The following is a 12,067-nucleotide window of genomic DNA, read 5'->3' on the forward strand; positions in this document are numbered from 1 at the left end:
GCTTTTGCCTATCCAGGGTAACAGTGCTCTTAAAAAGAAAAAAGAAAGGGAAGGGGGGGGTGAAATTGCACCAAGATCCAGAGATATGTGTCCACCATCTCAATCTAATAGGAGAAACAGATAATGAGTGTCTGTTTCATAGACCTCAATTTCTAATCCAGATACTGGAACCTTTTAGCCCAGGAAACACACATGCAAATACTTGTTTGTAACTGTCCCCTCCCATTGGATCGGAGCACATATTTTTAAATTATAATGAAACTTTCCAGTCTTTTAAAAAGTCAATTGCTCCATTCTTCACCCTGCAACACGTCATTTACAAAAAAAGAAAAAGGACCAGAGCTTTAGCAGTTGAGATACTGGAATATATACGGAAAGGCTAATTGTGAAATATATTAGGGGTGTGCCTCAGAACCAGAACCCCAAGTTGAAGAAGGGTGCCTTGGAGAGATTTTGAGCTTTTCAGAAGCAAAGCAGGCTCTGTTCAAGGTGTCATGAATAAAAATAGGCACCCCTGAAGCATTTCACGGCGCCTCAGCAATCCAAATGTCAAAAAATGCTGCAGACAAGCATCTGAGAAAAGCAAAAGTAATATCTCTAAGTGATGGGGAAATGGACAGCAGACACCATGGTGGGAAGGGGGCAGAGGAAGAGCTCTGCTATGAATGTCAAATCAAGATTATAATCAGAGGGAATGATTTTATCCCAAAAGTGAAAACCGTTTTGTTCATCTGCCCCCCAAAATAAATGTCACAGGTGCTTAACACAAAAGCCCCAGACCTATTCACCTGGAATTTGGTCGGTTTTTTTACCCAAAGGCAGCTTTCATATCTACAAATTTCAGAACTATTGCCCTCAAGACACTAGCTTGGGAGATTAAGGGATTCCTTTTTTACCTATCCTAAAACTTTAAGAGACATTCTTCTGAAATTTGGCAGGAGTAATACATTGAGAAGGGGCAATAGCGTCTGTAAATTTCTTCCAATTCTGCCCTCCAAATGAAATAATATAGATATCTCCAGCACAAAAGCTCGAAAACCAATGTGCTGGTAATTTTGAAGGGTCTATCCACTCTGGAGGGACTTTCATCCACTGTCAAAATGAGTTATAGCTGTTTTTAAATTTCCCAATAGTGAATTCAGATGGTGGGGTGGAGATGGTGGACTGGAGCACCAGGTATTTGGGTGGTCCTTGACTTGATGGTCCCTGAACTGTTTTCTGAAGGGCAAAACTGGGGTCTGAATGGAAACTTGTCGTCAGTGCACACACCACTATTGATTGTCTGAATAGGTGTTATCTCATTGGATAACAACCTATCTAAGCATTGTAGGATCTAAGAAGCTGCATAACTTCCACACTTGCTGAAGGCAGTGGGTAACCAGTATTGAAAGTTGCCACAAAGCAGACTAATTTGAATCCTCGCTTTTATGATCTTTCAAGGTATCAAATGTGCACATGCAAACATAATACTAGCTGGCAATTGCATTCATTTTCGTTTAGCTCCATTACATTGTATTTCTTTTTCGTGGGACGTTATTCTGGCATTGTTGAAGAGAGAGACTCCAAACTCAATTGAAACGTTGAGTAGTCTTCACATTTTAGAAAGGGAGTAAGAAGGAGAATCTCCTCAAAGGATAAACATGAATATATTATACATTTATCTTCATTAATCTGAGGAGCTCCAGAGCTCCAAACAAAAGGAAAAACACAAATTATAAAACACCGCTTTATGAATTACAAGTCTTCACAAGTAAAATTATCTGAATGAAAACAAATTCCCTTTCTTACTGTGCATTTCTAAAGAGACTGTTCCTACAGTTTTGCATTAAGGGATCAGATTTTAACTACTGGGTATGTGTTGGAGATAGTGCTGGTCAATTATGATTCTCTATCACAGTAGCTATTTGTGGTAGGAAACAAGCAACAAATATACGTTATGGAAAAATTATGAAAACAAAGTAGCCATTTATTCCTTACCTGTATTTGAACACTTTTAATTTTTTGCAATGTGATGAGCAAATGTAAATCCCACTAACTGTAACCTTGCCCAAGTTTCTGTAGGCTACCTATTTGACTCTTTAAGTTCAGGGACAGCCTTTTCCATCCTGGTGCTCTCCAAGTTTTTTGGACTATAATTCCCATCAGAGCCAAGCAACAAGGTCATGCTGGTTGAGGCTGATGGGGGTTGTCGTCCAAAACATTGGGAGGGTGTTGGGTTGTGGATGGCTACTCTAGGGCTTGATCTCAACGGGGAATGTAGATCTTAAATGGTAATAGTTTTTACTACTCAAGAGAAGAGATATATAGTAAAAGCTCAAGGCAAAGACACAGGGCAGGATGTGAGAAGTTTTTGCCAACATCCCATTGGTGAAATGCAGGGTTCCTGCCATTCAGGGAAAATTCCAGAATCTGTGCTCATGTAACTAAGAGCAGAGTTCTGACAAAGAAAAAAGAAGCTCATGGTCTCTGCATAATATGCAAACAATGAAGGGGCTGGAGGACCAAAAATGGCATCGCGCATAAAAAAAGACAGTTGTGACATCCGGATTTAAAATTACTGTCATTTTAGATTTTCAATGAAACAACACCTAAATGAAATGCTGAGCCAAACACTGCAACATTGTATTTTAAGCAGACCATTCCATCATTTACATCTTTCCTAGCATCTTTTAAATCATCCTTATTCTTCATCTAAGTGGCTTTTTTTCACACTCCCAAGTCTATGCACTTCTACTGAGAAGTAAGTCCAATTGTGCTCAGCGGTGTTTACTCTCAACTAAACTTGCACAGCATTGCAGCCTCATGGTGCAAATCCCATACATGTCCCCTTGAATTCTTCCAAGGTGCATAGGACTGCAGCCTCATTCCATTACATGAAAACCTTGCTTCTTCTTTTTTATGTAATATGATAGGCTTTCATCCACTTTCAATTCTATCTTTTCCTGTTGTGTTTATATTGAAAAACTGATATTTCCCTGAGATGCAAAACATAAAAGTGGTTTTGTTAACCAGTTTATTAGCCCTTTATAGACATGTGGAAATAGTCTAGATAAGGGGAGGAAAACATGACACAAAAGAATTAAGTAACAGGATTGAAGTTATGCCTGAGGATGAAAAAGGCACTAGTCTCAACTTCTTTAAGGTGATCGTGTGAAATCTAACACCTTTTATGGAAAATTAGTCTAGCTAGACTGCTCTAACATTACTATATTTCAAAAGGAAACATGCCAACATTACTATTATGGTCATTAAACAGCCTAAGGAACTTTTATTTTGGACTATTTTTGTGTGTGTGTCATCCTAAACACCATACGTTTTCCAGTAATATCTTCGGAGTTTACAGAACCAATCCTTAAGCCTACACTTTCCTCAAAAAATGTTCTTTCTCTCTGCTATGGGCTTCCTTTTGTAAGGAAAAGAATAGTAAAAATTAACGATAACAATGGCGAAGCTCACTGCCTATGCTGCAAAAATCAACAAGCAGTATTTTACTATTCATAGTTTCCTGGTGGGCAGGGGAAATCACATTCCTTTATGGGTTTATCCGTTTCATCCAATGTATGAATATCCTGATGAGAAAAGAGGCAGAATGCCACTGAATATGCACTCTAGGAAAAGGAAAAGAGAAGGCTTTTCCCTTCAGGTCTTGCTTGTGGACATCTGGTTGGCCACTGCAGCAAAAAGGATGCTGGACTAGGTAAGACTTGTTGGCCTGGTAGGTTCCTGCAGGAGCAAGATTATTCCATGCATTTGGGAATGGCATAATCAGCCCACCCTTCCTTCTACACAGCATTGTATCACTCTCTTCAGGCACTGGTCTGAACACATAAGGGTTAAAAGAGTAGTGAGATGCAGGCATGCACATAGGCTACACTCCCTTTGTCTTGAGGTCCCTCACAGACTATTATGCACTGAGCACTAAAACCTGTGCAGGTCCTGTCTGTTCCTTTAAACACACTAAATGTGTGAAGGTCATACGAGTGTGTGTGAAAAGGCCTCGAATATCTGAAAAGGGCTAAAATGAAGATTTATTCTGAATTTGTTTTTCTTCTGTTTTTTTCTTCTTCTGCTTCTATATGGCAGAAATCTGCAGGTGAAACCACATGAGAGAACCACTGGTTGTTTCCCCAGCATGCATTTCTGAAGTCACTCCATCAATTGTGCTTTGATACTCTAGATTTACAGCCATTCTGTTTACAACCCTTTTTGTTCATACAAAACCATTAATAATTCTCATTGTCTGCTGTCTCAGAACAAAAAACACAGCCCCATATAGAAAGTGGAGCTTCAAAGAAGTGAAAAGGCAAGGGAACTTGTCAGTGGTATTTTCACATATTGCTCATCAGGATGCTATAGAACAGGAATAATGCACATATTGTCCAGCACTATGAAGAATCTGCATTTTAAAAGTGGTTTTGTAAACTAAAAACAAAATCCACTATGCCAACTAAACTATACAGACTTTGACATTTCAATGATATTTATAACTTACATTAATTCTGATTAAATATCTTGATTCAAGAATATTATGGTCATAGTCTGATTATTATTTTTTTAAGGGAAAGCATCTGTTTCAGATTTTCAAGGCATATATAAAAAGCAAAGTCAAGTTAAGGAATTTGTCCTTCAAACAAAATCTAGACACCAAGTTAGCAGTAAACAAATAAACAAAAAAATGACTGAAAACAGTTTCTAAAGCAGCACAGCAACAAGTACTAAATTTTACACGTTTTCATCATTTGAAGGAAAACAAATCTACATCAATTACAAAATCAGCATAATCTTTGGTACCAAATGTAAGGGCACCTGCTTGTTAACAATATCATCTTCATAACAAAAATCTTGCCTTAAAGACAGCTCAAAACATCAGATTGTTTAAAAGTGCTAACTTGCAATTTAGCTTCTGTTAAGTTTGTACTTTAGGCCAGACTAAATGTTACGATAAACACACTTTCAGGAAAAAAAGTATGTTTAAACTACTTCTGTTTTGAAGAAAAAGCAACTTTGGGATCTGGAACACACACCTAGATTAGGACAGTATCCTGTGGAAAATTCCTTGCCCTTGCTGCAATTTGTCTCCTAAAGATAACAATGTACACTCTATACAAGTTTGTACACACCGTGTATTTCTTTTGGTGTTTTCCTAAATACATTCAGGAGCCATCAGCAGCTAGAGAGAAGAGGTTAGCAGAAAAATTACCGTATTTTTGGCTCTATAAGACTGACTTTTTCCCTCCTAAAAAGTAAGGGGAAATGTGTGTGCGTCTTATGGAGCGAATGCAGGCTCTGCAGCTATCACAGAAGCCAGAACAGCAAGAGGGATTGCTGCTTTCACTGCACAGCGATCCCTCTTGCTGTTCTGGCTTCTGAGATTCAGAATATTTTTTTTCTTGTTTTCCTCCTCCAAAAACTAGGTGCGTCTTGTGGTCTGGTGCATCTTATAGAGCGAAAAATATTGTAGTTTGGAGCCCCGATGTGGAATGTGTCACCAGTCCAGATTGTGACTACACAGCTGCTTTTTGTTCAGAAGTTTGAGCACACTTTTGTTGTGTGTTTATTGTAACATGCAGTTCACCCTAAAAGAAGCACCTAAAAGCAGTTGGGAGATCCTAAGCTTTTTTCAACAAGTTATACCATCCAGAACAACCTAGTGAGATGACCCTCCCCGCTCCCATTTCCCATACACGTCCCGACATCACCTTCCCCAGCAGAACATGTTCCTAGCAGTGGCTGGTGCTGAGATATAGGGCTGCGGGGGCAAAACCTGATGACTGGCTCTATGTGTTACTGCAGCAGCAAGTTGTCACGTGGAGGCAACTTCAGCTGCAATGAGTAAGCTGAGCAATAAGATGCAATGAAGATTTTGTTTAAAAAATAAGATCTTCTAAGACCACTTCTTGAAGATTACTTAAAATGTTCATAGTATTATCTTGTCAAAATCCCTTAAGGGGCTCCAATACGTAAACACCATAGAAAATGAATGACAATTTTAAAAACAGGGAGGAAAAAGAGAAAGGTTATAATACAAAGCCAGGGATGGCCCCGGCTGAAGGTATTTTGCTTGATGTTTGTGATGTTATCCACTGCTCTGCCAATTCCGCCTTGATTGTTGCTGCCAAATGCAAAGTATTTCCTTCAGGGCAGACCCCACCTCTTGGGTATTTCGTTATACAGCTGCCAGACTTTGTGTTGGCAAATGAGCAGCAAATGGACTATTTGCTTCTTTAACAGGTGATGAATGCATCGTTGGATCTTGTAAACACTACTGATTTTATACATTCAAGCTTTGCTCTTAGAGAAAGTGGCACTTACTCGAACCATTGCACTCAAGATTTAGCACTTCAACAGGTAAAAATGTTCGCTGGTACGGGAGTTCCGGTGCACTTCCTTGTTCTCCAATGGCTTGGTACAGCGCACAGGGATAAATCCACTGTTTTGATCCCACTGCTCTTCCATAAAATCTGCATGGCGAAGCCCATATCCGGCACTTCTCCTAGTCCTCGACTTGTGCTTTATTACTGCGCACACCGCCCCGTCGTCAATTTAAGTGCTCCTCTGTTATGTAACATACTTAAAGTTTTAAACTCTAATGGCATCCTATGTGGGCTGGCATTAGAAAAAAATCGATACTTTAAGTCATCATAATAGTGATATTTGACTGGCTTTCCATTTATATCCTTCGGGAAGGGCCAGAATCCATAGAGATGAATTTCATCGCAGAACCTCGTAGCAAGTGTGTACATGAGGAGTCCTGTGCTAGGTCGCTTGATGAAAACCTTGTTGGTCAGCCAATAACTGTAAGGGAAGTGAAAAACAAGAGATGCACATTTGATTATTCGGATATCTTGTTTGCACTTCAGCATGCACAACTCTCTCACTCTCTCTCTCTCTCTCTTTTCAAAATAAAATAAAATTATAACAACATTGAATGCATTTTGATAATTACAAATGTTATAATCACCATGGAGATGAAAGTCCCATCCTATTTCTGTGGCCCATCCCATCCCATTTCTGCATTAATCTGCTTTTTAATTTTTTAAAATAATTAAACCTATTAATGATGTATTGTTAAACATAGTTCCTTTTAGGAAACATGCTTGCAAATGTGTTTTCTATTAGAGTAAACTTTGTGTTTGTTTGTTTTTTAAAAAGGAGCATTTTGATACAGTTTTTGAGCTGAGAACTGCATTGGAACATTTGAGAAGTGAGAAAGCTGGTAGATAACAAAAGTTCAATCCAAATAGTAGCTGAGGAGGTGCAGAACAGGCCAATTCATATTGAAATCTAGAAAGACTGAATTACTCGCACATCACTAGTGGAGAAGTCCAGGAGGAGTATACGCTTGGCAGGTACACAGTTCAAGTATAAAGGCCACTTACCTCCCAAGCATATTACTATTTTAGCTTCTTCAATGATTGGCATTCTATTTCTTTTCCTGGGGGTGAGGCATAACACCTCCATATTTTTCTCTCACACGCACAACCCAACAAACCATCAGAATCAATTATGACTATACAGTGGTACCTCGGGTTATAGACGCTTCAGGTTACAGACTCCGCTAACCCAGAAATAGTACCTCGGGTTAAGAACTTTGCTTCAGGATGAGAACAAAAATTGTGCTCCGGCGGCGCGGCGGCAGCAGGAGGCCCCATTAGCTAAAGTGGTACCTCAGGTTAAGAACGGACCTCCAGAACTAATCAAGTTCTTAACCTGTGGTACCACTGTACATCTTGCTAAGTATGGATATGAGATCAATGGATCAACTGGGCTAACTTACAAGATCAGCAACAGTTCATACCCAACGGTTGCATGAGCTGAAGATACCTTGTCGTTTTGTCCCTTGCAGTCCTGTGTGGCCCTGAAAACATTCTTCCCAGGGCTGCAGGACCTTCCTGAACAAGCTATGTGGCAGAGGGCTGCAGTGTGAAGGGGGAATTGCCCATAATCAGGGGCAGAAATGTTGCACCAGTAAAGTGGGCACTTGTGATACAATATATACCTTGTGCATTATTGCTATCATCATCATTATTTGGGTGAATGGTATTTTCAAAGCAGTGAGTAAACACAGAGATTGAATTTGAGCCTTCTGTTGCTCAGCGGAGGAAAAGTGGAGGGGCAGAAAGAATCTGGAGTGAGCCTCCTTCCAGCTCAAGTGACCAGCTGACAGTGGCAACTGTCAATCAGGTGCTGTGTATGTATGCGATGAACCAGTTGCGACTTTTGAGATATGTGACTGGCTCTAGCATCTCTTTATAGCAACCATGCCTCCAGCCCCAAATTGAATCAGAGCCACCTTGTGGGAATTCCTCGCAGATGACCACAGTACAACAACAGTCAGGTTGTCTATCCACAGCAGTGACCAGAGGAGGAATGATGGCTAGATACACCAGGGTGCATCTGCAGCAGCACAACTGGATGTCTTCATCTGCCTCAACTGCAACAAAACATGTCTCTTCCACAGGGCTAGATTTAGGTTTGATGAGGCCCTAAGCTACTGAAAGTAATGGAGTCCTTTATATGTCCAGCTGTCCTTTGTCAACAACAAATTGTCATTTTTTGGTGTGTTGAACGTATGCTATATGGTAATTTACGGACCTAATAGGTTCATACACAACACAAAACACTGCAACCTCCAACAGTTTGACTTCACCCCAAAGGTGTACCCCTCCATTGTCTCCCAAGACAGACCAAAGCCAACTGGGTGAAGAAGGGTGTTAACCCTTCCCCCCACTGTTTTCATGTGCAAATAATTTCTCCTCCTACTCATTTTGGAGAAATGTACAGTCGTACCTCATGTTATGTTTGCTTCATGATATGTTTTTTCAGGTTGCGTCCCATGGTGACCCGGAAGTACTGGAAAGGGTTACTTCTGGGTTTCACCACTCGCGCATGAGCAGATGCGCAAAATGATGTCACGCGCATGTGCAGAAGCGGCGAGTCACAACCCGTGTGTGCGCAGACGCGCCGCTGTGAGTTGCGTTCTGCTCATGTTGCGAATGGGCCTCCGGAATGAATCCTGTTCGCAACCAGAGGTACCACTGTATGTGGATGCAGTATGGGTTCCCCAATAAGGCAAATAGCAGCTTGGAGGAAGAGGGGCATAAAGGTGGCAAGGAGATTGGATTTACCCACCCATCCTGTTGTGCTGCAATGCAGTCCATCATTACCCTCCACCATGCTACTTAGAAAAACAACAACTCTTAAGGGAAGGGTGATCAGTTCACAAATCTGTAATTCCTTGCTTAGTTTAGAATGATCAGTCCAGAACTCAGAACCAGCGTTTTGCTCATGCCATTCCCACTCTATGAAGGCTTAAGCACATGGAAATGTATTTGTGCAAAATAGAAATGATCAAACAGTATTATCTCTTTTGTTAATGCTGCGCCTCAGCCCTTCTCTGGTTTTCAGCAAAATCTCCTTCTGAATATAGCTGAATTTAGCAACAATTTTTTTATTTTTATTTTTTAAAATCTGTTTTGCCAGGCTTAGCTTTGGCTGTCATCAGTCACATGTTGGGCAGGTTTTTCCCCCTCTTCCAAAGCCTACATTAGTTGTGATTTGAAACCTCTAAAAAGCAAATGTTGAAGCAACAGTAGCAGACCTGGGGAGGGGATGGAATATGTGAAGCATTTGCTAATTTTAGAGTTATTTTCCTGTCTGTTAAGAGGGGGAGGAGGGAGGGAGAATCCTGACTCGCAGCAAATCCTTCAGTAGATAATTAAGGGCCACTTTTCTGGTATGCTATGAATAAACCTAAAAGAAATGTAGTCTGAAAACAGACACTGAGCCAAAACACTTGTCTTACCGAAGTTTGATTTTTATTCAAGCTTCTTACCATTTCACAAGTTCAACCAGGAGCTCTTTTGTTGTTGTTAGAAGCAGAATATGAGACACATAAAGCTATACATATTTTGGTTCCAGACTAGGCTCTGGACGCTTCCAGCCAGGAATTTATTCTGCAATCTCAGCAGCTCATGTATACAGGTTTTGTGGCATCATTGTCATCAAAATGCCAGGCACAACTCTTTTTTTTAATCCGGATTTTCCCTTACTGTGAAAAATCCAATTTGTAAAAAAAAGAAAAATCTATTATGTTGCCATAGTCACTGCTGGTGTGGGAACTCATTACTGGGGGGGGGGGGGCCCACCTCATTTTGGGGGCAGGATATGTGTGTGGCGATGTTTTGAGGGGTGTTCTCTAGAACTGTCCCCTACTCCCATTTGTTCACCATCAAATCACAGCCTATCCATTTGGTTTAGTTAGCCCCCAATACTAAATGATGTGAGTGTGACTCCGAATTGTGTATTTGACACCTACTTCCACCGATTGCTGCAATGTAATGGCACCTCCGAATTTCAACAACCAAGTTCAAAGGAGGATTTCCACACAGTAAATGTGGGTAACTGATGGTTGCCTCAAGGTCTGTAATCACAGTACATACACTGGCCTTAAAAAAGTTATTATATGGGGGTTTTCTGGAAGACTAATTTTGTCACCCCCTGTTTTTGTGGGGAAAATGTGTGATTGTCTGTCAACTGTTACGGGGTCCTTCAAGGCATTCTTGGGGACTTTTATACTGCCTCTCTGCTCCCCCAAAATTAAACAGCAGATAAATATAGCCAGATATCAAGCGTGTACAAAACCTCCATAGAAATGGGTCTTGAAGGGCCAAAACTTCAAGCCTCCGCTTTGTCCATTGTGAAAAATGATACCTACAAGGTGGTAATAGTTGCCTGTTTCTGGTGATCTTTTTTTTTTTTTAAGTACACATGCACAGGTACAGAAATAACATGTGCACTGGTACCTTGGTTCCCAAACGGTTTAGTTGACGAACAAATAGGCTCCCGAATGCCGCAAACCCAGAAGTAAGTGTTCGGGTTTGTTCCGGCTGTCGGCATTGTTTCTGGGGCCAATCAGCCAATCAGAAGCTGCACCTTGGTTTTCGAAGGTTTTGCAAGTCGAATGGACTTTCAGAACGGATTGAGTTCGAGAACTGTATACATGTCCAGAATGGGAGAAGGTGGAGGAGCAACAAAGTAACAGAGTAAAGACAAACAGTCAAGCTCCCCCTACTGGTGCAGATGGCAAACAGCAAAATAGCAGTGAACGCCAAGGAATGAGAAGAATGGACTGTGTGGATGCAAACACACCAGATGTACACACGGGGGGGGGGGAGGGAAATAGATCTGAACAATCCATTTGCTATATAAAGCTCATGTCAGGAAGCACTCCTCCAACACTGGGAGGAAACTCTGTTGGCAATTGTTCCTTGGTCCTACTAAAAGAGTTGAATAAAAGCACAGCGGCAGAAATAATGAAATAACAGCTGCATATATTTGAGACATTGTCACTTCGCCACTGTGTGCAGAAACACTACAAGTGTTAGAGAAATAGATTGCAGGCTTCTATAAATGTCCTGCTTGGACAGACGTTCTGATCATCATGTGCCTATAGTACAGAGCTCCTTCTTTGGCTGTTGGGGATGGAACAATGGTCCCTCTTTCAACAGGCATTGTGTGGGGCAGGAGAACCTCATGCCAGCACTGGCTGCCTACTGTACTGAACCTGCATTCAACCCTGAGCAAGGAAATAAAGAGCAGCAAGGAAATGGAACTCTGGATCCCAAGCAATTCTCAAGCAGAAGTTGCTTTGGGAAAGATCAGCTTTAGCCAGCAGAAACCAGAATCTTGTGATGGCTGTAGTTTTTTTTGTAACATGAACAGTCTCAGCTTTCCAGGAATGCAGTAGAATATGTTTCTATGGCTCAAATAACCCTGGCATTCATATCACAGGGAAAGAAGAAATAACCCAACCTCATTTTGCATCGTAGTCAAACAATTTACAAAAGTGGAGTTGGTCCCATGGAGCTGAAGCAACTTTAAAATGAAAGGTGAAGATGGCACACTCACACGCACTGTCCCATATACAGAAGTTTGGGTTTATCAGCTGGAAGTTGGTATCAGCTTCCTTCTACATGAATCTCATAGAGCATCTGGGATTTGCCAGATGCACTGCTCTGCCTTGGGCTAGCTTCCTTGGTTAGGCTGGTGCCAATGCCCAGTTTTC

The 12,067-nt window shown here is 41.0% G+C and overlaps 1 protein-coding gene across 1 annotated transcript in view; it reads right to left on the minus strand.

The window, feature by feature from the left end:
* Positions 1-5,352: 5,352 nt before the first annotated feature.
* The window catches only part of ST8SIA4 (ST8 alpha-N-acetyl-neuraminide alpha-2,8-sialyltransferase 4), an 82,187-nt gene continuing 75,472 nt past the window's right edge, over positions 5,353-12,067 (minus strand). Inside the window, exon 5 of the mRNA XM_080973029.1 lies at positions 5,353-6,795. Coding sequence (XP_080829155.1) covers positions 6,516-6,795 — 280 coding nt within the window. The 3' untranslated portion in view covers positions 5,353-6,515. The remainder of the gene's footprint in view (positions 6,796-12,067) is intronic.

This window comes from Podarcis pityusensis (assembly GCF_964106645.2).
Source record: "Podarcis pityusensis genome assembly, chromosome: 11".
In the NCBI taxonomy this organism is placed as follows: Eukaryota; Metazoa; Chordata; class Lepidosauria; order Squamata; family Lacertidae; genus Podarcis; species Podarcis pityusensis.